General features: G+C 42.8%; 1 protein-coding gene across 1 annotated transcript in view; it reads right to left on the bottom strand.

Moving 5' to 3' along the window:
- RFT1 (RFT1 homolog) overlaps window positions 1–24,250 on the bottom strand; it is a 34,234-nt gene extending 9,984 nt beyond the window's left edge. Inside the window, exons 1-10 of the mRNA XM_015410516.1 lie at window positions 24,062–24,250; window positions 22,624–22,709; window positions 20,230–20,346; window positions 16,372–16,561; window positions 15,280–15,381; window positions 13,412–13,546; window positions 12,749–12,827; window positions 11,196–11,246; window positions 6,739–6,869; window positions 4,482–4,626 (exon numbers count right to left, since the gene is read on the bottom strand). Of these exons, the coding sequence (XP_015266002.1) occupies window positions 4,482–4,626; window positions 6,739–6,869; window positions 11,196–11,246; window positions 12,749–12,827; window positions 13,412–13,546; window positions 15,280–15,381; window positions 16,372–16,561; window positions 20,230–20,346; window positions 22,624–22,709; window positions 24,062–24,124 (1,099 nt within the window). The 5' untranslated portion in view covers window positions 24,125–24,250. The remainder of the gene's footprint in view (window positions 1–4,481; window positions 4,627–6,738; window positions 6,870–11,195; window positions 11,247–12,748; window positions 12,828–13,411; window positions 13,547–15,279; window positions 15,382–16,371; window positions 16,562–20,229; window positions 20,347–22,623; window positions 22,710–24,061) is intronic.
- Between the last annotated feature and the right edge of the window lie 567 nt (window positions 24,251–24,817).

Below are 24,817 nucleotides of genomic sequence, written 5' to 3'. Positions count from 1 at the left end.
CTCAGACCCTTATCCAAGCCCTCCTGCAGAAAACATAAAATGCCTTTTATCGATACCTTAAAAGGATTCCACTTGTTCTTCAGACACCATGCCTGAAACACCCACCAGGTAGCATTATATACCCTGTTAGTGGATGTTTTCCTAGACGGTAACATGGTTTTAACTACGCCCTGAGAAAACCCCAGGGCTGTCAAACTTTCCTGCTCAATCTCCAGGCAGTGAGTCTGAACTGGGGAAAACGCGTACAATAGCCCTGGAGGCCAAACGCTGTTTAAGGCGCCTGTTCCTAAGGCTCCCTGGCTTACTGTCCTGGGAAAGAAGGGTTAAACTTGTCGGTTCTGAGCTGTCGCAAATAAGTCCGTCGACATCTTGCCAAACCTGCAACCTATCTGAAGGAACACTTCCCTGTTGAGTTCCGATTCGGATAGGTCCAGCCGTGTCCGACTTAACCAATCCGCTAAGACATTGTCCTTCCCAGCGACATGTGTCGCTCTGATGGACAATAGATGAGTCTCTGCCCAGAGCAACAGTTCCAACGCCTCCTTGTGTAAGGACCGTACCTTGGTTCCCCCTTGACAGTTCACATAAGCCTTGGTTGTAGTGTTGTCCGTTTGGACTAACACATGCTTCCCAATGAGGCGTCTGTTGAGTTTTAACAATCCCAACTTTACCGCCCTCAACTCCAAGAAGTTGATACTTCTCCTGGACTCCTCCGGAGACCAACTGCCCTGTACCATCTGACCCTCCGCGTGTGCCCCCCACCCCGAGAGGCTGGCGTCCATGGTCATTAGTGTCCTTGTAGGCTCCCGAAGGAGACAACCCTGGGCAAAAATCTGTGGCGAGAGCCACCAACTTAGGTCCGCTTTTAGTGTCTCTGTCAGACAAATTATCTTGAACCTCCGGCTCGCAATGTCCCTTTGGTAAGGTAACAGAAAGCTCTGTAGAGGTCTCGCATGAAAACGTGCCCACGGCACCACATCCTGACAAGACACCAGCATCCCCAAGAGTTTTGCCAGTGACATGAGCGTCATCCTGTCCTGTTTAATTTCTCTCCCAAAAGACAAACTATCTTGCTTTCCCTCTCTTTGGAAATAAAAACTCTGTTACTGTGTCTATTATAACTCCTAAGTGAATCAGTCTCTGTGTGGGTTGTAAATGACTTTTCTTGAGGTTCACTACAAACCCGTGTTCCTGTAGCATACTCACAGTGACTTGAGTCGCCTGTATGCACCCCTGTCGTGATGTCGCCTTGATAAGAATATCATCCAGATAAGGAAATAGCTCTATCCCCTTTAGTCTGAGGACTGCTACGAGGGTGACCAGAACTTTGGTAAAAACTCTCGGGGATGATTTGAGCCCAAATGGGAGAGCCCTGTACTGGTAATGTCACCCCGCGTAAGCGAATCTCAGGAACTTCCGATGTTCCAAGTGAATTAGAACGTGCAGATAAGCCTCGGATAGGTCTATAGAAGCTAGAAAATCCCCTTTCTGAATGGTTGGTAAAATAGAACGCGAGGTTTCCATCCGGAATTTCCTGTCCCGAATACGTTTGTTCAGTCTCTTGAGGTCCAGAATTGCCCTGGTGTCCCCATTTCTCTTTGGGACCAAAAAGAATATCGAGTATACTCCCTGACCTTTTTGTACCTGTGGGACCAACTCTATTGCCCCTATATCAAACAAATGTTGGATGGCTGCTATCATTTGGAGATGTTTTACAGTGTGCCTGTGTTTCGCTATTTTGATCAATCTGACTGGGGTGTGTGGAAGAAAACTCCAGTCTGTAGCTGTTGTTCACTATGTCTAGGACCCAACGGTCCGTGATTGTCCTGTTCCACTGGGTGGCAAATCGCTGTAACCTTCCCCCAATACCTGAGTGTCTCTTTTGGGGAAGATAGTCATGCTGAAGCCCCTTTTGGGGGGTTCCTGTTGCCTGACTGTTCCCCTTTTGTGTGAGAAAAGGGTTTAGAAGAAGACTGCCTGGGTTGCCACTTGGGCTTAAAGGGTCTATTAAGAAAAGACTTCTGACCTCTTTTTTGATCCCGAAATGGCTGAAATCTCTTTCTGGCCTTTTTAGATGGTAACACCTTCTTTTTGTCTCTATCCTCCACTAAGTACCTATCCAGACCCTCCCCGAATAGGTTCCCACCCTTGAAGGGGACGAACTCCACCTTGGCTTGGGAGGAAGAATCAGTATCCCAAAGCCCAAGTATTTCTGCGAGCAGTAATACCATGGCCCTAGCCGACAACTGTAAGGCGTCTAGAGACACATCAGCAGCAAACGCTATAGTTAACGCAATTTTCCTCAGTTCATCTTTGAACTCCTTAGGACATTACTCCCAGCCGAAGCCAAGTTCTCTGCCCAGTCATATGCTGCCCTGGCAAATAAAGAGGTGGCGGTGGACACTCTCAAAGACTGAGATGAGGCCTCAAAGTCCCTGCGTAGAGCTTGTTCAATACGTCGATCAACCTGGTCCTTGGGAAGGCCCTCCATGTCCATAGGCAAAACTGCACTGGAAGACAGACTTGAAATAGGATCATCCACTATTGGTACTTTCCATCTCTTAGTTGCCTTAGGCATTAATGTATAAAATTTTGAAACCAACTGGTGACTGGCTTTAGGTTTTGCCAGCTGCTCCCATTCAGCTTTATAATATTAAAAAAGGAAGCTGGAAGAGGGAGCCCTGGCTGTACCTTGGAGACTTTAGGCATTAAATTACCTGCACCTGATTGAAACTCATAGTCCGGTTCCTCTACCACTTTAGGTTTGGATGAAAGATCCAGGGTTCACAAAACCTTAGGTAGTAGTTTAGAATAAATAGAGGAAATAATCTGTACAGGTGGCACAATTTCGTCCTCTTCCTCGGATAATTCTCCTTCCTCCCTTTCAGAGGAAGAATCTGAGGACTGGGACATCAACTCCTTGTGTCCCGTCTGGTTACTAAATTTAACAGAAGAAAAATGATCTTTCCTGCGTTTGTGTCTGGGAGGAAAGTCAGAGCTGCTGGATGAAAAATCTTCACATGTTTTTGACCTCTTAAGGGATCTGGTTTTACCTGGCCAAGACTTAGAGGAACCTGCTCCCTGAAGGGTGTCTACCATATCCTTAAAACCCTTCCTCATTTCAGACCTAAACCAGTCCATCAGTTTGGTCCTTTCTTGCTCCCTAGGATCTAAATCTGTCTGAACTGCATCTTGACTGGCCAGTGAGACAGACAACCTGGGGAAACTGAGTTCACTCAAAGAACTATCTCTGTCTGGAGAAGCCTGCCTTCTAGCTTGATCAGCCATCTTGTACCAATCTGTGGAGGAAAACGAAAGTGCAACGTTCTGTGAAACTTTCTGTGGAGGAAAACGAAAGTGAAACTTTCTGTGAAACTTTCTGTGGAGGAAAACGAAAGTGAAACTTTTCAGGCTGAGTCAAATGGTCTCCATTTTAGCTCTCCAAAAGAGTAGTTTCGTATACACTTGTGAAGAGACCCTGAGGGCTCAGACTGATAACCATTCGTAAGGCCCTCACTGAGAAAGTCCCCTGTCCTTTTAACATCCTCAAACATGGGGTGCCCAAGGTAAGCCAGCCGCCTTCCTCCTTTTCTGCTGAGTTTCCAAATGACCAGTCTCTGCTTGGTCTAAAAACATAGGCTCCAGGACTGGCATGGTCAAGCCCTGCGCCGTGGCGGTCTTCGTTCCTCAAGGCTCCAACCCCACTGGGAAAGCTTTCAGGGGCCCCTCAAACTCACCACCTCCTTTGGAAACGGCTATTTCAGTTCTTTGCGCTTGAGCGATCCATTGCCTTAGCGTGGGTACGTCTTGCGCACCAGGCTCATCTGCACCCCCGGAATAGCGCAGGGGGAGGCCCTCCGCCCGTAGGTCGGGTAAGGCCAGCGGATGGATGCCAAGGGCTTAAACAGAGCTCTGCCGAACAACCGGGGACAACCCAGTGCAGGATCGTTCGCCCCGACTCCTTGCCGCTGCTGCGGCTCTTCTTTCTTCTCTTTTTCTTTTTCTTCCTGAAATCCTAGGCGCTCGAAACGAGCGCTGCTGGAGCACGTCCTGCTGGTAAGCAGGGCCAGCTGTAGAAGATAAGCCCAGCCTCACAGGGATCAAAGATCAGAGCCGACCCTGCAGGAAGGGGCGGAGCTTATCCCAATAGTACGGACTGTCCCGCTATCCGAACCACTGGAGAATACATTTCAGAATACACTGAGAGATTCTCTTAAACATAACACAGATACAAGTCTCTGAACTCAAGTTATAGAATGTGTACAGATATAGGAGCAAAAAGTCCTTGTATTTCACTCTGTCATTCCTGTCATGTTTATAACTGAATGCAATGGCATAAAAGTAATACATAAATCTTTAAAATAAATAAAAATTTATACACTATATTTTTAAAAATGAAAAATATAACAAAGCTGTTTTCACAAAATAATTTGTCATATGTGAAACTACTGTTCAGGAAGACAGCAATCATCAGACATTACCTGATCCCAAACTGAGCATTGAACCTCCATAAAGATCCAGAGCCAACTGGGAATAGGCATAACCAAAAACAGTAATGGTCAGGCCAATCAGAAGCACTAGTTTCAACAGTAATTCTAGGACAGCTGCTGCCATAGAGATATCATCCTAGAAAAAGAACTGTATTAATTAAGCATACATAACAAGAACAACAATGCCCCATTATATGAAAAATAATTACATTTTACAGTACAATGCTTTTACCTGGCTAGTTACTGTAAAATTTATAATAATTAACATGGACTATTTTCTGTCTCAAAGTACATTTTTTTTTAACAGAAGCCACATTTACAGAGTAAATGAAATGAAAATTCTGATTAGTTTATTTTTTGCAGCCAGTCTGCACAATACCCCAATGAGGTACTGCATACAAGCCACAATGATGAATTTAATTATTCTGGAAATAAAATCACCTTATAATGTATAAGAGGAAATGCATTTGGTTAACTCTGCAGAAAATGAAACAATGGACTTACTGTGGAATGGAAGGTATCCTTAAGATTGGGTTATGCCTCACTCTGCAGGCAGGGCTTACACAAATATTTGTGCAAGGCTTCCTCCATTGGTTGGAGATGAACAGCAGCTCATGACTTGCCAAGCTATCTTGGCAGTCCTCTCCAAATATGTGCCCACTGGAGAAATCTTTAGGGCAGCTACATGGACTTCAGCCTTCACCCTTATGAGATAATATAGACTATCTTTGCCTCTAGAGCCACAGTGCAGGCAGGGTATGGACTATGGGGTCCACTTCCAACTGATAGAAGAAGCCTTACAAAAATCATTTATATAAGCCCTGCCATGGAGCAAGGAGAAGGCATAACCCAGTTGAAGAAGAGGAGGAAGTGGAGGAGGCTGGATTTATACCCCACCCTTCACTACTCAAAAGAGTCTCAGAGCGATTACAATCCCCAGGGCTATTTTTGGGCAGGAACGCACAGGAACGGAGTTCCGGCTTGCTCCCAAGTTGGCCACGCCCAGCAGGAACCTCATTAGCATAATAGGCCACACCCAACAGCAGAAACTCATTAGGATTGGCTACATTAGGGGTGTGTGGCCTAACATGCAAAGGAGTTCCTGCTACAAAAAAAGGCCCTGGGTTTTGACAAGGTAAACAGAATAAGAAGCAAAAGGTGGGTGTGGCTGGATGACCACACTTCTGGTAACATGTGGGTGTGGCCTAATGTGCTAATGAGCTGTGATGTCAGGGGTGTTGCACAATATGCTAATGAGTTCCTGCTGTTGGGTGTGGCCTATTATGCTAATGAGTTCCTGCTGGGCTTTTTCTACAAAAAGAGCCCTGATCCCTTTCCCTTCCCCTCCACAACAGACACCTTGTGAGGTAGGTGGGTTGAGAAAGCTCTTTCGAGAACTGCTCTTGAGAGAACATCTCTGAAAGAACTTATGACTGACCCAAGGTCACAACAGCAGCTGCATGTGGCGAAGTGGGGAATCAAACCTTCTCCTAGAGTCCATGCTCTTAACCACTACTCCAAACTGGCTCTCTTAAACACACCTTCCTCCACTGACTGAGAATCAACAGTCCCTTAAAATATGAGATTGTAGTGAATGATGTGCAAGCAGAATTCCAGGAATAATCATTTGTCTAAATACAATACTTTATTTACAATCCCCTTCTGAGAAATGTATAGGCATGCCCTAGTTATTTCAATAAAATAGTCACAGCGCTACCACATACTCTCCTAATAAACTATGGCTAAGTGGTAGAGCATCTGGTATGCAGAAGTTCCCAGGCTCAATCCCCAGCATCTCCAGTTAAAGGATCGGGTAGTAAGTGGTGTGAAAGACCTCTACCTAAGACCCTGGAGAGCTAGTACCAGTCTGAATAGACAGTACTGACCTTGATGGACCAATGGTCTAATTAAGGCAGCTTAATGTGTAAATGAACAGCCCAGTCCTAACCATGTTTACTCAAAACCAAGTGCCATTGATTTCAATAAAATAAGCTTTCAGTACATATTATTAAGATGCATTTATGACCACAGGTTCCAGTATTGCTTTAGTGAAAAATTACAAAATTACACTAAGGTTTTAGAAACATAATGTGATATATACATTATCTACTTGCTACCACTGATGTTGCACTATGAATTTTATATTCTTTCCTTCCGCCAATTATCTTTCCAAAATTTTATGGTACAAAGTTGCTAGAGCACATAGACTTGCTCTGTATCCATTACATTACAATTAGATTACAGTTACCTGTTTTTGCAACTTGATATCCTTCCCACGTTCCAAAACTTTGGCAAAATACACATAAAAACTCTCCTCTATAGGCAAAAATACAAATCTAGCTGTCAGTGATCCAAGGTTATTCACTATATCATACACACCTTTGAAAAGAACAGAAAAATATTGTTCAGTGTTTTATTTATTCAAAAACATATCTACCTTGCTTTTCAAAAAAGAACATTCAACATGGTTTACAGACTAGTACATCATCAAGCCACACACATAATACTTCAATCATAAAAACACAGTTCAACAAACCTTGTTTGCCAAAAATCAATTTCAGACTAACAAGAAAACCAGACCAGACCTGACCTGGATAACCCAGGCAAGCCCAATCTCATCAGATCTCGGAAGCTAAGCAGACTTGACTCTGGCAAGTACTTGGATGGGAGACCTCCTTGAAATACCAGAGGCAGGAGGCAGGGGCAGGCTTTATTCAGCCACCTCTCTGAATATCTTCCAGGCCCCCAGTAGGGGTCAGTCACCAGAGGTCACCATGACTTCCAGGTGCACACACAGTCAGTCACCAGAGACCGCCAAGACTTCCAGTTGTACTCTCTCTCACACACAAATATATATTAAAGAATACCCAAAAAATTCCCCCAAAAAAGAAAGAAAACCAAACCAATAAAATTACTTTTTGTATCTTGTGACATATCACAATCCATTCACTGAAGAGGTAATGCAATTGTGGAAGCAACTGACAAAAAAACCCTAAACTCAATATATTTTGGGGCTAAGAATAATATCACAAGATATATTGATGGGATGGTAAACAGACAATGCATGTATTCTGAAGTGATAAAAAACAGAATGCGGTATAGTAATTGGATCGTTTTCAGCTGCCTAATTACAACTATACTTTGAGAACAACAGTTATGTAGCTCGTTAACTGTATGTTTGCATAGCAATTTGGTATTATGAAAATCAAAACAACAAAAAAAAGCTAATGCAATAAAACCATCATCAAGTCAGAAAGAAAACAACAGGTCGGATCCCACCAACCATTTCCATTGATAAAAGGGTGGTGATTTTCACTGATTCTCCCATGGCAGACCCGACTCCTCCCTAACTCTCTGGCCCCCAGGAGCAGAGTTTTGAGAGGCATTTTGGGTTGCAGGAGCAGAGACAAGGCAAAGAAATCATACTGCATTGACAGAAATCTCTTCCAACAGTGGAGCTTTTCAGTTGGATCCAAGCCAATGTATCTCAAAAGAATCAACAAGATTAGCAAAAAAGCATTCCAGAATGAAACTGCATTGCATGATTTCCTACAGATAAGAAGGGAGAGCTTTTTTTCTAACCTTATCCATACAGGCATTCCATATAGTTGAAAAGACTGGTTCTGCCCGAAAGATCTTATGTTTCTAACAGATATACAATGAGTAAGAGCTGCTGGGAGGAGCATAACTAACATTCAGATTCCTAGAGTGAGAGACAGTCTACTTGGCAGGAAACGTTGGGAAGCAAGAACCAGACCTTTTGGAAACAAAAGGCAACCAGCTTAGTCCTCCTAGTAGAGGAGAAACATATTCATTCTGGCTTGCTTTGATTAAAACACAATTGCTGCATTTAGCACTAACTACAGTTTCTGAGTTAGAGCAGATCCCATAGCAGCACACATCAGCAATCTAGTCTCAACATTAAAGGTCACATCACAGCAATATTTATAAGGGACAATAAATAATAAACAAACATTATTTAAAAAAGACATCCTTAATAATTATTTTACAAAGCAAGGCTGGATCAAAACAGCCTTATAGGATTTGGAAAAGACAAATTAACACCATCCACCTTAGGCAGCACAATCTTTCTAGAACATCAGCCTTGCCAACCACCAGCACCTCCATTTTATCTGGATTTCATTTCTGTTCATTCCCCAGCCAGTGGCCTGACCACAGCCTCTAAGCACTGGCCTAAAACAGTAAAACCACTTCCAAAAATTTACTACATGGAATACCTAGTTTTGCATCATCAACACAGGGATGGAATCCAATGTAAAAGCTATGGACAGTCTCATTTAGCAGCCTGACACAGGTATTAAACAACACAGGTTGAGAGTATTGCCCCCCTTCACACCCACTCTGTCTCCCAAATGCCTCAAGAAAATATAGTGTGGTCTACATCAAAGCTATAGATAATTCCAAGTGGACCAACAGGATACATTGCCTTTATTCAGTTTACTGCCCCCCCCAATTCAACAAGCGCTTCCGTGGTTTACAATTTAGAAGGCAAACAGTTTAATGTTTCTACCTAAAGTGACCTAAGTAAGAAGAAGCCTAAAATACCTCCTGAATTTGTTTTGTATACAAGATGATGCTCAAAAATCCATATAAACCTAATTCTGAATTTTGAAACCAATTTTAAGGTAAGAATGAATTTGTAATATAAATAGTAATTAAGACATTCTTTTCAGTACCTTATAGTAATATAATCAGCTCAGTTGGTTATAAGGGAAATCAGTCAACAAAAACCCTCAAAGACATTATCATAATGATAATCTTCACACTGGTATCACCATAAAGTGTAAGTCTGGATTTCCATTTTTGACGACTCCCGGGTCGGACGCGTCCCATCGAGCTCTGATGGAGACCCGCCAAGTCATGGCGGACAGGAGGGGTCCTGGACGGGTCTGGGCCCCCCTGGAGTCCTTTTAGGGGACTCTCGGCCTGGGGTGTGGAGGGGAGCCTCTCCTGAGGCAATGGCTGAGGAATCAAGGCTCTCCTTACCCCGAGAGATCCTGCTGCCGCGAAGCCGACATGGCGACTAGAGCTGGCTACCGGACGAAGCGGGCAAGTGATCCAGCGTGAATGTGCTCCTACAATAACCCATAAGCGATAAACTGTGAGTTAACTGACCCCCCCATTTAAGTGGCTGAGATTTTAAAGTGAACGGCATCAATTCACAGATAAGCGGTGGTTTGGGGAGGAACGGGGGATCCCCACCCCCAAAATTGAACAGTTCCTGAACCGAGAGGAAAAAAGCAAAACTGACTGTGAGAGCCTGTAAATGAGACCGAAAGGTGCAAGATAGTCCAAAGCGTATTCAAATCGGAGAACTTTCATTTTAACTTCAAAAACTTTTTTCTTGTGTAAACAATGTCTGGTAGAGGGAGAATGGCGCCAGAAAAGAAACCTCTCACAGGAAACACCCAACCAACGACTCCTACTCAGACACTGGAAGCAGCTGCAGACTTTCATAACATGTTGGCAATGGCACTGCGCCCTCTGCTGGAGCAGATGTCTAATATCAACAGTAAGTTGGATGGAGTTCAAAAGCAATTGACATGAATGGATAAAAAAGCAGACAACACTGAAAAGGCCATTAAGAAAGTTGAGACAAAAACAAAAGATATTAAACAGAAACTGGAAGAAGTGGAAAAAGAGAATCTCAGATAACGGTCAACTGTTGCAGCTTCAAATGGAAAGGTCCTATGCTTTCAAGGTATTCCAGAACAGAAAGGAGAAAATTTAAAAGAACTATTAAGCGAAGCATTGGCATCAGTGACAGAACTTAAACAAGACGTATTGCAGAATGACATGGACTTGACTTATCGAACTTATTCAGATTTCATTAAGAAAACAAGTTACCGGGTGAAATATTTGTCAAATTCTCTAAGAGATCCAATAGAGATGCTGTTTTGAACGCTACTTCTGGGAAAACTTTAAAAGTCAAAGACAAAGTGAAAATTCTAAAGGATATTCCATTTGAGGTGAGAAAGCAAAGACGACAATATAAAGACAACATTCTTCCTTCACAACAATTCAACTCCCTACAGATGGCTATTGCCAGAAGGACTCGTATTCAACTATAATGACAAGAAGACCAAGGTTGACTGTGCTCAGAAAGCTAAGGACTTTTTGGAACAGCAACAAAACCCGAACAAAAGTGAAAGAAAGAGCCAGGACAACACTCAAGAAGATGACAAAGCCGACTGTGATTCAGAAGATACTTCAAGCAGCTCTGGCAGTACATCTGAGGTTTCAGACTCGGAAAAAGGAGTAGCTGCTCCAAAACTACTTAAAGTTAAACTGAAATACAAGAAGAATAAGCCTGATAAATAAACTGGAAGTTCAATAGAACATAATAGACTATAAACCACCTAAAGATTAGTATTAAAGTCTCAAGCTAGCTTTATCTAGAAAATAACACTTCAACACAGTGTCTTTTATTCTTATTGTAGGAACGATATATAAGAATATAACTCTTGAAATATGATCCTTCTCTTAATTTTGTAGCTTCTGTTTTAGTTTTAGTGATTTCCCCTACCCCTTTCCTATAGGATGTAGTTTGAAAAATGCAATAAAATTTTTTAAAAGTTAACATGTAAGTCTGTTAGACTTTAGTACTTTCTTTAAAAATATTCAGCTTTTTTCCAGCATCAAGGACAACTATACTATGTAAACTTGATAACAGCTTATACTTACCCTGGTCTCCAAAATTTAGCACATTCAGGAAAGTCATTACATATCTTTCACCTGCAAAATTAACACAATATTAGAATTTATTGCCCTTTCTATTATCCTAGACAAACCCCTAAACTGTTATCCTGAGATGCATGATTGCAATCAAGCACAAAATAAATCAAAAGACTTTCTTTCATTGTGATGACAGACCAGCTATTGCGGGGCACTGTACATATTCATAACCTTTCAAGTATTAGCAAATGTGTAAGACAACAAAAGGAAGATAAAAGGCAAAATCTAAACAAAGTAAATAATATGACCTTCCAGTTAGGAGTACTACAGTACTAGAAATACTCTAGAAGCCACCTAAGGAAACATGTGTGAAGAGAAACTATTAGAATTTTTGGACTATACTGAGAGCCAGTTTGGTGTAATGGTTAAGAAGACACAAATTCACTTCAGGTAAAGCAAATGTGTGCTTCCCATTACAAAAATTATTGTGGTCTCCTTATCACAACTTCCACTTTCTAATAAACATGCAAAACAAATTCAGTACACAATTTCAAAAATAAGCTGTAAGGAAAGACAGTTTCAGAGGGTAGCCATGTTGGTCTGCAGTAGAACAGTTAGATGTGACTCCGGTAGCACCTGAGAGACCAACCAAAGTTTCAGGGTGTAAGCTTTCGAGAGTCAAAGCTCCCTTCGTCAGACACGGTAGAGTAGAAATGTAGGTCTGAGTCCTTTTACATTCTGACTAGGATAAAATTTATTTATTTTATTTATTTATATCTTCGATTTCTACCCCGCTCCAACCCCGAAGGGTCTCTGAGCGGCTTACGTTCCAAATTTTATCCCTAGCTAAGGCCACATGTCTACAGGGGTTGGGGCTGCCTACCGGCACCCAGGTGGCAGGGCTCGGTAGTCCGGTCCGGCGGCTTCTTCTTTCTTTCTTTCAGCGGGCTCGTCTGGTATGTGGGTCGTATCGACTTACAGCCCAGCTAACGTCCGTACGGCTCCGCTGTGCTTGCGTCACGTCACCACGTCCTTCTATGGCTCTGCCTCTGTCTCCACCTCCATTGCTCCGCTTGCCTTCGCTCTGCCGCTCCGACGCTACGCAACTCCATCGTCGCCATTTCCACCGTTACCGCTGCCGCTGCAGTCGCTTCTACTGCTCCTGCCACACACCCCCATACAGGGAGGGTGCCCCCTGCCACCTAAGGGCAGGTACCCATTCATCTACTCGCTTATATTAATTGCTTTCGAACCGCTAGGTGGGCGGGAGCTGGGACTAGGGCCAGGAGCTCACCCTGGCTACGGTGGGTCTCGAACAGCTGTAGCAGCTCTACTCTACCGTGTCTTGTCGAAGGGAGCTTTGTCTCTCAAATTATACCCTGAAGCTCTTTGTTGGTCTCTAAGCTGCTGGACTCAAATCTAACTGCAAGGAAAGAGTATGCTTCTCACGGCCATCTCTTTTAGCTCATAAAACAAAAATGCTGGAAAGTGCAAAACTGGCGGCTAAACTGGGGAACCGGAGAAGAAGTGGAACAAGTAAATTGGGAGTGACTCATACTCACCCTCTGTTAAAATCTGTTTAAGGAAAGACTGCTTAAAAAAACTCCAGGTCAGTCTAGCTTCTTTCCAGTTAACAAGTTCCTGGAATATAAACAATTGTCACAAAGGTGCATTTAAGAATTTTAAAACCTTCCAGATAAAGTCATGAATTTATATGTTTACAAAGGCTGGTGTGCAAAAGCACCTGACGTGATATAGGGACTATGTGAACAAACAGTCCTCAACAGGACCGCATCCATGGAACATCAGCTCATAAAATACTGTTATCAATGTGATCTACATACCTGCAGCTAGGGGAGATTAATCAAACCAGCCTTCACTGTAAAGATCATGATATTCCTACCAGTACTATAGACACCACATTATTAGTGCCCTTCAATAGTGAAGTTGCTTGCAGCAGTGCCCCCCCCCCACACACACACAATGTAGTTGGGGCAGGGTGATGAGGAAGAAGCATGAGATGTTCCCATGCTGGAAATGAAAATTAATGCAAACATGAAAAAACAAATATTACTAAAAATTATTTTTAAAATGCAAATATAAATGTAATGTAAACAGTTTACAAATCTACCTTTCACTATGTGAAAAATAATTGTGGTCAGGGTTGATTAGAAATGTTTCTTATGCAAAAATAATCTGTTGTTACTTAACGCTGTTCTACTTACCTCATCGTGCATCAAAGTGGGTAAAACAGATTTCATTCTGGTAACTGGAAATGATTTTTTGGTTGCTTCAGGAGAACCCAGAAAGTTCATGAAATACACTATATAGCATAACACCAAAATGCTGGTATATAAAAGCTGGAAAAAATAAATTTTCATTAGTTACACAGACTAAAGATTAGTGCAGCAACATTGCCATCTGAACATTTAAATAGAGTACCAATAATATTTAAATGCCCAGTGCCAGCATCCGATGGAGCTGATGGGTGGTAGATTCAGGACAGACAAAAACAAATACTTCTTTTACAATAAGTGTTTAAAATATGGAATTAGATGCCAGAGGATGTAGGAATGGCCATGGGCACAGACAGCTTTAAAAGCAGATTAGACAGAGTCATGGCGGATAGGGGTATCAATGGCTGTTAGCCACGATGACTAAAGGAAACCTCTACATTCAGAGGTCATAAACCTCTGGATACTGGTGCCCTGTTGTTGGCCTTCCAGAGTAACTGGTTGGCTACTGTGTGAGACAGGATGCTGGACTAGATAGACCACTGGCCTGATCAAGCAGAACTCATCTTAGGTTAAGTTCAAATGTAGTGACAAATCAACGTAGCAGCACAACAGTATTTACACAAGGCACTGTTTCAAGAATTAGTGCCCACATGTGGGGCTGTCAGTACAGCGACTGTGGTATGTCTTTTTGCTGTCAATGCAACTACATGCACAGTTCACATGTGAACTATGTGGTTTGAGAGATCAGGCACTTTACACAAGTACACAACTATGTGGTTTGAGAGATCAGGCACTTTACACAAGTACACAAGTTGCCTATGGGGCAACTACAATATGTGAACCTGAGCTAAATTTAGGAACTTATATGAACAGCAGTTAAAAAGCTAAAATACTGTTTAAAGTTATCTCAAAGACCCTCAATGTATTGTATAACATGACTATAAGCTTATTTATTATTTTACTTCTTACTGTTTTTATAACCAAAGTCATAAACAGCAGTAAGCTTATTTATAACTAAGCCAACTTCTCCCTTTCCATTTTTCTTTTTACATTTAATTCATTTTGCATTTTGGCTTAATATTTCATAAAAATTCTTAATATGACAAGATTGTCCTCTTACCGACCCCACAGCAGAAGTAAGCTGATGAAAAAATAAATTTTGTTAGTCTTTAAAGTTCTGCTTTATTGCTCTGTATTTTTACATCTTCCTGATGTTTCCCAAGCCACTTTTTGGGTACCCTAATTAGACCAAATGGCTGACAGCACTCTTACTTTGGGGAAACAGAGCTATATTAAATGCCCCAATCTGGATCTAATGCATCTTTACTTCTACACTCTCATCATGGGAAGCACAACTAACATTAAAGTTAGGTGTCTAAGAACAACACATGCCATTTATATCATTAAATATTAAAACATGAGAGCTTAACAATAAGGGAGAAAAGACTGATTAATAAATGTCCACACTGTACAACACCTCCTATGAATGGTTTGGAATGGTAAACAAGAAGCACTACTGAAATTGATCAAATATAATGTGTTATATCATATGCCTTGTAAGTTAATTCAAGGGGGGGGAACACCTAGCTCCTTATTTATGGAATAAGCTAAATGTAAAGCCCCCAGCTATACTTATCAGAACAGTGGCACTGAGGTTGTGCCCCCAAATAGAGTTGTATCAGCCTGGCCTTCTACAGGAAATAAGCAGACCTATGAGGTCTGGCTCAAATTGGCAACTTTAGTGCATGGTGGATAAAGGTTACAAAGCAGGAGAAGCTGTAACAAGCAAACATCCATTCCTTCAGGTACAATAATCATCGCGTTAAATGCAAGAAACTAACAATTTCAAACCATACCTGGGCTAGAGAAAAGATGTAAAGTCCCCAGTGAGGGTACAGAACTACTAGAATAACTGTCAAAACACATTTGCAAATGACTGACAGACTTTCAGCAATTACCTGCAAAGAATATACAAAAATTATGTTAGACATGTATACAGTGGGTCTGATCCCACCAAATATATCCACTGACAAATGGGGAGATGGTACTTGTAATTCCCTTCCCGCAGAAAACCAAGTACCACCTCATGCTGTTCGGGGGGGGGGGAGCTACCCCCAGAAGCAGCATTTAGGGCACTTAGGAGAGGGGAATTTTAAAAGTTGTGCTCTAGTGATAAAAATCCTTTGGTTGGTGAAACTTTTCAAGGGGATCCAACGCTATGTTCCTAATTATATGTGTGTCAAATTCAAAAATTTTGTGATTATCAAATGTGTCGAAGAATATTTACTTATGCACTGTGGCAAACACCACAAGAAACTGAGGGCAACCTGCACAATATGAAAGATTCTATTTATACATGCACACACACTTATTTCTATTTTACCAGTTTAAACCAATTATTTCGGGGGTCAGCCTTTGCTCTTAAGTTAGTACTTCATACAGGACAGTGCTCAAATCAAGCATGTTTTTGCCATTTAACATCACAACACCCAAAATTTTAAATTAAAGACTCACCCTCAAAATACAGATTCTTAAAAATACTTTACTATTTTGTTCAGTCTATATGTTAATGTACCACTGTGCTATTTTTCTATAAAATTCAGGCCATAAACTATCAGCCATCTTTTCTAAAATAATCCCATTCATGCTTAAAAAAACCTATTTTACAGCAAGTGATTAAGGCTCATAGCTTTACTTCAAACATTATGTAGTATAGCAAAGTACTGAACAAATTTGTTTTCAAAATAATGAGGAACAGTGGGTACAAGCTGTCATATAACATGACCAGCATTCATATGCCACACAAAAAAGGAGTTTAATTAAAGTAATGTATATAAACCATGGTTTATTATAAAGTCTGCATGCAGTCAATTTTTGAAAAAAGGAGTAATCTTTTAAACTTCACATTAATAACCAAGAATAAAAGTTTCTGCACAGATTTTACTAACCTTTAATTTTACAAATAAGTGTACTTGGGCTAAAACCCAAAAAGGTTCACCTAGGAGCTCAACCACAGCAGAAAGACCAAAGGTAATTACACCAAACTGGTAGTGAGGAACAGCACTTCCATCTGGAATTTCAAGTATATCTAGCCAGATCCAGCCTAGGAATACAGACCAACATACACCCAAGGGCACTCTACAAAAGATGAAGAGAGAGTTTCCTTAGACCATTTCATATTTTGCTCTTTTCTATGCAACATTCAAAATAGGATTCTTTTTTTAAAAAAAAACTTGTAAATCTGGAGTCTAGATTAAAGATAAAAACAAACACAAAAACATACGGATTAGTTTTTCCCTATATCTGCGGTGGCTCAAGTGGTTAAGCAGGCTGTGGAAGGTCGGTCGTTCAGCAGTTCGAGACCCGAGTGCTGCATGACGGAGTGAGCTCCCGTCTCTAGTTCCAGCTCCTGCCAACCTAGCAGTTCGAAAGCAAGAAATTGCAAGTAGATAAATAGGTACCATTTCAGTGGGAAGGTAACAGCGTTCCGTGCGCCTTGGTGTCTAGTCATGCCGGCCACATGACCATGGAAACGTCTTCGGACAGCGCTGGCTCTTCGGCTTTGAAACTGAGATGAGCACCGCAACCCTAGAGTCGGATTCGACTGGCTTTCGAGCAAGGGAACCTTTACCTTTATATCTGTTTACACAAGGTAACACTAAGTAATAAGTTGGATCCAGTGATCCATTAGCAGAAGGCACATCGAGTCACAGATGTTCCCCACTTTCCCTTGTTTGAGCCCTAGGAAATTTGATTCCAGGGGATGTAGAGCCTGTGTACAATTCATAAATATACAGGTCAGTGCACTGCAGTAAGGAAAGGAAAAGGGTAAATTGTATTGCGTGCCTTTCCTTTAAGTAAAACTGCCTCTGCCATCAGCATGGTTGCCAACCTCTAGGTGGTTGTATAAATATAAAGACACTCCGTGAATGAATTACAAACATAAGCAGAAAAATTATATTGTATGAAACAATTCAAACATTGCGTAATGTGAACGTGGCAGTGAAGCCAGCCGTGTATAGCTGTACTCACATATGACGTGGAACTATTGCACTCCTGAAGTTTTTTATACAAAGGAATTGTGGACTCTAATTGTATTCTCCCTTTGTATCAAGTACTTTTTGTTCCCAGCTCTGTAAAAAAATATATAAGGGGTCTTCAACAAAGATTTCAAAATATTTGAATTGTTTCATACAATATAATTCTTCTGCTTATGTTCGTAATTCATTCGTGGAGTGTCTTTATATTTATACAATCTCCTCCCGTGAGCTCTCATTTTTGATATACAACCTCTAGGTGGTGGCTTGAGATCTCCTGGAATTATAACTGATCTACAGGCAACAGAGATCAGTTCACCTAGAGAAGGTCACTTTGGAAGGTGAACTCTACGGCATTATACCCCACTAAAGTCCCTCTTCTCCCCAAATCCTCCCCCAAGCCCTCTTCAGGCTCTACTCCCAAAATTTCCAGGTATTTCCCAACCTGGATCTGACAACCCTATCCACGGAATTTTGGCTTATGGAATCCTGTGAGTAGGATTCTTCTTCTTCTTCTTCTTCCCCATCCGGTTTTAAATTCTTTTCCTTCTGCTTCTTTTTTTTATTGAACATTTGATCCATAAATGTTTCCGCTTTTGGAACAAAGTCAAAAATATTTTTTGTCCTGGTAGTTGAAGCTCAGCTCTTCCGGAAATAACCATCTTTATGGTATTCCCCTTTTTTGCAGAGTGAGAGTAAGCATCCTGTAGAGTTTCCTCTGTTTTCTAACATTAAAAGGGATGTCTTTCAAAAAATTTACGTCTTCATTCTTGATTTTTAAGGATTTTCCCATTGTTGACTTTAGCACCAGTTCTCTGGTAGATCATTCTGGTAGAATTTTAGATAGGTTTCCCCTGGGAGTTTGTTTTTCTTTATAAAGTCCAGATAAGTCCTATAAGCCACATCCATCTCTTTTAATAAATCTTCTTGTTTATAATCCATTAATGGGGCCAAGGCAACTGCCAAAAGTTCTTTTAAATCCTTGCTCTACTCTTCGGGGATCCCATAGAAACGTAGAACGTACATAGATCTTTCCAGCTGGAGTTGTATTAGTTGCGTTTTATCAGAGGATCCTTCTCTGCTTCATCCACTCTTTTGTTAATGCTCTCAGTCTGTTTTTCCATCTTTTTCAACATTTTCTCAGTTGCTGAGGTTCTTTTATCCATTTGATTCAGTTGTTTTTGGACATTGTACAGCTTAGTGTTGAGGTTAGTCATCTGATCCATTGGGGGCACGGTGCATTCGCTAAGAATGAAGAGAAGTCTGTAGTTACTTCCTGGTTCTGGGAGGGAGTCGTTGGTATGTTATTTTCGGTCACCAGTTTTTTCTCCGGCGCCCTCCATCCTCTCCCAGCCATAATATCAACAAGAAGTAAGTTTTCCAAAACAAGACAAAAGTTATGCGATTTAGTCCCACTTTGTATACTTTAGCAGTTTTTGCATTCGCTTAACTTCTTATGTGTTTATTTTAGCTCAAAGTCTTTTTATTTCTGATTTAAAACCGTTTTTAAAGTTTACTCAAAAGTTCTTGAATTTCTCTCCTCCAGTGCTTCAAACTTAGGCGGTTCCAATTACTACCAAGGTTCAGTTCGCTTTTTTCATCAGAGCTTTGCTTAACTCACGGTTTGGAGCCTTGGAGATCTTTTGGAAGCATTTTTAGAAGTTTGATCGTGATCGCTTGGCTCTGGCAGTCGTCTCTGGGCGCCATGCTGGCTCCGCGGTGACGGTACCTTTTGGGGAAGAAGGTGACCCTCAATTCCTTGGCCGTCGCCTTGGAAGAGGCTCTCCTCAGCTCCCCGGCTGGGGGTCTCCTACAGAGACCCCAGGGAGGTCCGGGACGAACTCGGACCCCTCCCGTCAGCAGGGTCTCAGAGTGTCTCCATAAGAGCAAGATGGGACACGTCCGAGCGGCAAAACGCTTAACCCTGAACCCCCAGGAATCAACTTTTGCAGGGTCAGAAGTGACTGCTGGGATGGAGGGACAGGTGAAAGCAAGGAAGATCCATAATCCTTGCACAAGCAGATTGCTCCATACAATGCATTAGTTTGAATGCAGTGGGAAATCTGTCACCAGTTTTAACAACTCTAAAAATTTTCCAGTTTGATGCCTCTTCAACAGCATAGCTTTTTGGACAATAGCTAGGGAACAATATCAATCCCCTAGTGATCTCTACACAACCATGCAATAAATTGAGATAACCATAATATTGAGATAAATATATTGAAATAAGTGGGAGACCCACAAGGACTTCCAGAGAGCACCTCATTTTCTCCTCCCCTGCTATTTTTGCTTTCTACTCCCAGAAAGCCCCACCCAATAGCCTCTCCCCTTTCCTGCTTCTTTTTCTCCTTTGCACCCACTAGCCAACCTCTTTTTATCTCTCCCCATCTTCAGTCTTCCCTCCCTCCCCACCGTCGGCAACCTCTTCCTGGGAAGTCTGGCCAAGATATGCTGTGCCGGCCACCAAGCTGGGCCCACTGGTTCTGTACCAGCCACCAGGCCAGGCCCAACTGCACAGTGGGGAATGCACAGAGATTTGCAAGGAGCACCTCAATTTCCCCTGCATCTCCCTCCCCACACTTTTCCTCTTTCCATTCTCTTGGCAACCTCATATCCTCCGTTTCCTTCTTTCCTTCCCATCCATCCACCCAACTTCTGTTATACTTATTATTTTTACTATATTTATACTCCACCTTTCTCCACAATGGAGAAAGTGCTTATACAAATGATTTGCTTTTTGCATTTGAATATCGTATCATTTAAACTCACGTTAGCCACAAAAGATTAAAGGTTTTGGTCCAGTTCCTCCTTGTACTTCCACTTAGACAAGCTCTACGGAATGCCTCCCTGGCTAAGAAAACAACTGTAGAATAAAGCAGTGTTAGCCTAAATAAAAAGACAAAAAAAAGCAATTTCAGCATGACTAACCATCAGTGAGAATACAACAACCAGAGAATAAAACGAAAACTGAACCCTAGCCCGAAAACTGGTTCTAAGAGGTCTTTATCTGTGAACCTGAATTAAAACTAACCTAAAGTCTACTGGGGGCTTTCAACCTGAACCAGAAGTGAATTCCCAAGCAGAAAAACATGGATTCCAGTTTAGTTCTGGTTCACAGGAAAAACATTTCTGAAGTGATCTGGGGGCTAGAGTTCAGGTTCAGTTTGACTTCCTGATTACAACTGATCCTAATGAAACAGAGGTAGGTTACTGAACTAGTTCTGCACCACAGGCATGCACAGAAGAAGGAATACTGTCCGCCATATCATCAGATCACCAAAAATGCCATTATATTGCTGCTAGAGACATACATTTTATGCAGATGTTCAGTATCACTTCCACATTTTCAGTACCATGAAAGATTTCAGATTTCTAACTCCTTGAAAACAATCTTTTCCAAGTTTCCAACTCATTCAGGCACTTACGTAAAACTGACTTCTATACAGCCACTGTTCTGTCTGTGTGTATGTACTGTCAAGTTCTACCCAGTCCCATTCTACCCACCGTCCTATCACTTCAGATCCCACTTTGGAGCTGACAGAAAGGTTAGCTATAAGATTTTTAATAAATAACTATAAACAAATAAATCCCAACATCTTTTACAATAATTTTGGTCCTCATAACCAGGACCCAATGTTCTGTATACCAGGGACTTTAAGCACGCCCTCCACAAGCTCCAATAAGCCATCCCCCAAACTTTAGAAACCAGAACCTCATGAGGCTTGACAGGCTACCAGAAAGAGAGGTAGTCAGCACACACACACCCTTCCCCCAATCTGTTGGGTTCATTTTGTGCAGAAATGCAGGCTATAAGGCAAATAAATAAACAAGTGTAATATTTTAATGCAACTAAAAGCACAATACTATACATAGGCCCCGGTCACACTGGGGGAAAAGGTGCGGCTGAAGTGCGGCTTTTGTGAGCCGCATCAAAAGAGAAGCGAGGTGGTGGGATCAGACAGATCCCCCGAGCCGTCGCGCAGTTGCTCCCTGGCATGATCAGAGGGGGGGGGGGGGGAGCCACAGATCAGTGAGCGAGGCGAGCCCGCTGCGCATGCGTGCACATGTGCAGTTCTACAGGGCCTCTGTATGCTGCAGGGAGACGGGCGCATCACTGGCCCACGCTGCGCATCAACAGGTAGGTAGTACTCTTTTGGTGCTACCTTTTTGCGGTGGGTTTTCGGCTGGAAGGGACGGATCAGGGACAGGTGCGCACCGCTTCCCAGATGTTGCGGTATGATCGCGGCCGCTTGATGCGTGCCCGATCTGTCCCTCCCGCGGGGCAAATCCTCTCGTGTGACCGGGGCCATAGTTACTCCTATCAATGAGCATAGGCTGGAGCAAATCCACATAGGATTGTGCTGTAAATATATTTACAGAATAAATTGTTAACACATCTCCATTTCAGTCATCTCAGTATAAGAAAGCAAAAGTAGCCATGCAGTCTAACTAGCCTAGCATACTGTTTCCAACAGTGACTAGTTAGATGCCACAGAGAAGCTATGGTACATCCCCATTACTTTAATTGGGCCTAGCCATATGTTCAATGGCTCTTTTACAGAGAGGTAATTTTGCTGTAGAATACCCATAATAAGAATGAGATGACACTCATAAATCCACTAATCACTCCACAGAAAATATCAATAAATATGCACCAGTTATAATGTTGTTCTCCTAAAGATGGAGGTGAAGTGCCAGAGACGCGGGAATTCTACTGCAAGCACCTCAAGGTTTCTGCTGAGCTGAGATAAATCTGGCAAAACAGCAGTAATCCTTCAATTTTGGTATACAGCAATAGTAGTACTTTTCAAATCTAATATTTCAAGAACATCATTATGGAATGTCTGTTAGCATCAGAAGGTACAAAAATTCAAGTTTTAAATAGCTATGGAGATGTGCATAATTTAGAAAAACAATTCACTTGTCCAAGAAGCAAAAATCACAAGCTCAAATTTGCATTTAGACAACCCTGTAAATATTAATTCAACTAAAAAAATGCCTTCTTGCCGCATCCTGCAAAGAAGCAGAAAGTTAAAAAGGAAAATGTTTTTCATTGTCCATGCTTGGAAAGAGATCAAATAGAAGACACTGAAACAGGGACTGCCATAATTTGGAAACATTAATCGTTCACACCTTAAAAGAAAACTGATTGTCATTTATTACCTTACGTTCACAAGGCCAATGATTTCCTTTGAAACATACCGCAGAGTAAAAGCATTTAAGCCAAAGGTAATCAAGCGGAAAAATATCTGAAAAACACAGTAAATAAGTCAAAACCACCTTGCAAACTACGGAAACAAAGTCAGATCTCAAAGAGCAGCTTAGCTGCTAATACTGTAAATGTGATCAGCATAAGGTTGCCAGGTCCAGGTTGGGAAATACCTGGAGATTTGGGGGGGGGCAGAGCCTGAGGAGGGAGAGGAGGGACTTCAGTGGGGTATGATGCCATAGAGTCTACATTCCAAAGTAGCTGTTTTCTCCAAGTGAACTGAATTCTGTCACCTGGAGATCAGTTATAATCACAGATCTCCAGCTACCACCTGAAGCTTGGCAACCCTAGATCAGCAGTCACTAGTACCAATTTCAGTTCAGCCTCAGAATCTCTAATGGTGAAATCATGTGCAGTTAAGTGACAAGTGCCACTGCAAATAATAGGATTTGCTTCTAAATAGAACCAGTGCAAGGATCTGGGAGACCGGGGTTGGAATCCCCCCCTTTGCCATGCAAGCTTGCTGAATGACACTGGACCAGTTACACACCCTACTCTATCTCACAGGGTTGATATGAATATAAAATGGAGGAGGGGAGAATACTGTAAGCTGTTTTGGGTGCCCATTGGGGAGAAAGGTGGGGTATAAGGAATGAACTGAGTCGCTAGCCCCTACAGTACAGTGGGGGGGAGCTGCCTCCCCCCCCCCTGCTTTTTGGGAGCTCTTTCGGCTAACGCACAGGGTACAATGGCTCCTGTTTCTGTTTGTAGACCTGCAAAGAGAAGCAGGCAAACAACAAAAAGAGATCAGTCACCACTGGTGCTCGTTATTATTTTTAACCACAGGCAAATTTAGCCGCGCCTCCTCTTTCTGTCAAGATTGTGTATTACGAGCTCAGTGGGTCACATGTCACTAATGGGGGGGGGGGGTCTGTTTTGATCCCAGGTTTTGAAAAGCTGAAAACCGGTGCTCTCGAGTGCGTGTGTTTTCTTCCAGGTACAAGCGAGGGAAACGAGCAGAGGGTTCTCTGGGTTCCAACTGGAGACCGCCCCTTAATTCCACGCAACGTCATTTAAAGCACCAGTGGTCCCTCATAACACGTGAGGCCGCCCTTAAAAGTGAGACACGAAGATCTGTCGATTTCTCTTGACCAGCCATCGCTTTGCATACACTCCTTCGTGGGACGACTGCGAAATGTGCCTCAGACTGGGGGACACGTCACTGGCCAATCCGTCGCCCCAAACCTCTTTTTTCCGCCAGCAACGCAGCCGGGAAACCTCCGCTCTACTCCTTTTCCCCCCACCGGCATCCAGGGGTAAAGCGGAAAACCAGGCGGCGGCGGCGGCGGCAGCAGCAGACCACCGCCCCTCCGCGACGTTCTGGGCGGCTACCTGCAAGAGGGCGCTGGAGGAGGCCAGCCGCGTGGTCTCCCGGAGCACGTCCTGAGAGCGCATCTTGGCCGCCTGCCCGCCCGAGAAGGGAACTCCTCCGACTCGGCGCCCGGGTCCATGCGAAGGACTTGCTACCCCTCCACCCGCCCCGCCGCCTTCATCTCCCTGCCTGGGCACCCGGCTAAGCGCTGCTTCCTGAGAGAGAAAGCAGCCACAAATGGCTCCTCCCCGTCGCGCTCAAAACTCGTCAGCTGCAGAGTGGGGGGAAAAGAAAAGGAGCCATGCAGACGAGTCTTGCTACATGACAGCCCCGTTGACGCTGCGTCCTACCGAGCTCGTCTTCAGTGTGGAGCAGCCAGGGGACACAGACTTTCACACCCTGCTCTGAAATGCAGGTTTATTGAGATGATGAGGGATTACTATTTTGTATATCTTTTATTCAGCCACTATACTCCACTATACACCTTTACCTTTATACTCCGAAAGCCCCCTGGCCCTTTTGCTCAGTGATAAGGATCCTAAAATCATCTAGTAAAGGTAAAGGTTCCCTTGCTCGAAAGCCAGTCGAGTCTGACTCTAGGGTTGCGGTGCTCATCTCCGTTTCAAAGCCGAAGAGCCAGCGCTGTCCGAAGACGTTTCCCTGGTCATGTGGCCGGCATGACTAAACACCAAGGCGCACGGAACGCTGTTACCTTCCCACCTATTTATGTACTTGCAATTTCTTGCTTTCGAACTGCTAGGTTGGCAGGAGCTGGA

This window comes from Gekko japonicus, unplaced genomic scaffold (assembly GCF_001447785.1).
Source record: "Gekko japonicus isolate JY-2015 unplaced genomic scaffold, Gekko_japonicus_V1.1 scaffold2555, whole genome shotgun sequence".
NCBI lineage: Eukaryota > Metazoa > Chordata > Lepidosauria > Squamata > Gekkonidae > Gekko > Gekko japonicus.
Note: the sequence above shows the minus strand (reverse complement) of the source record. Positions and strands in the feature narration are given on the sequence as shown.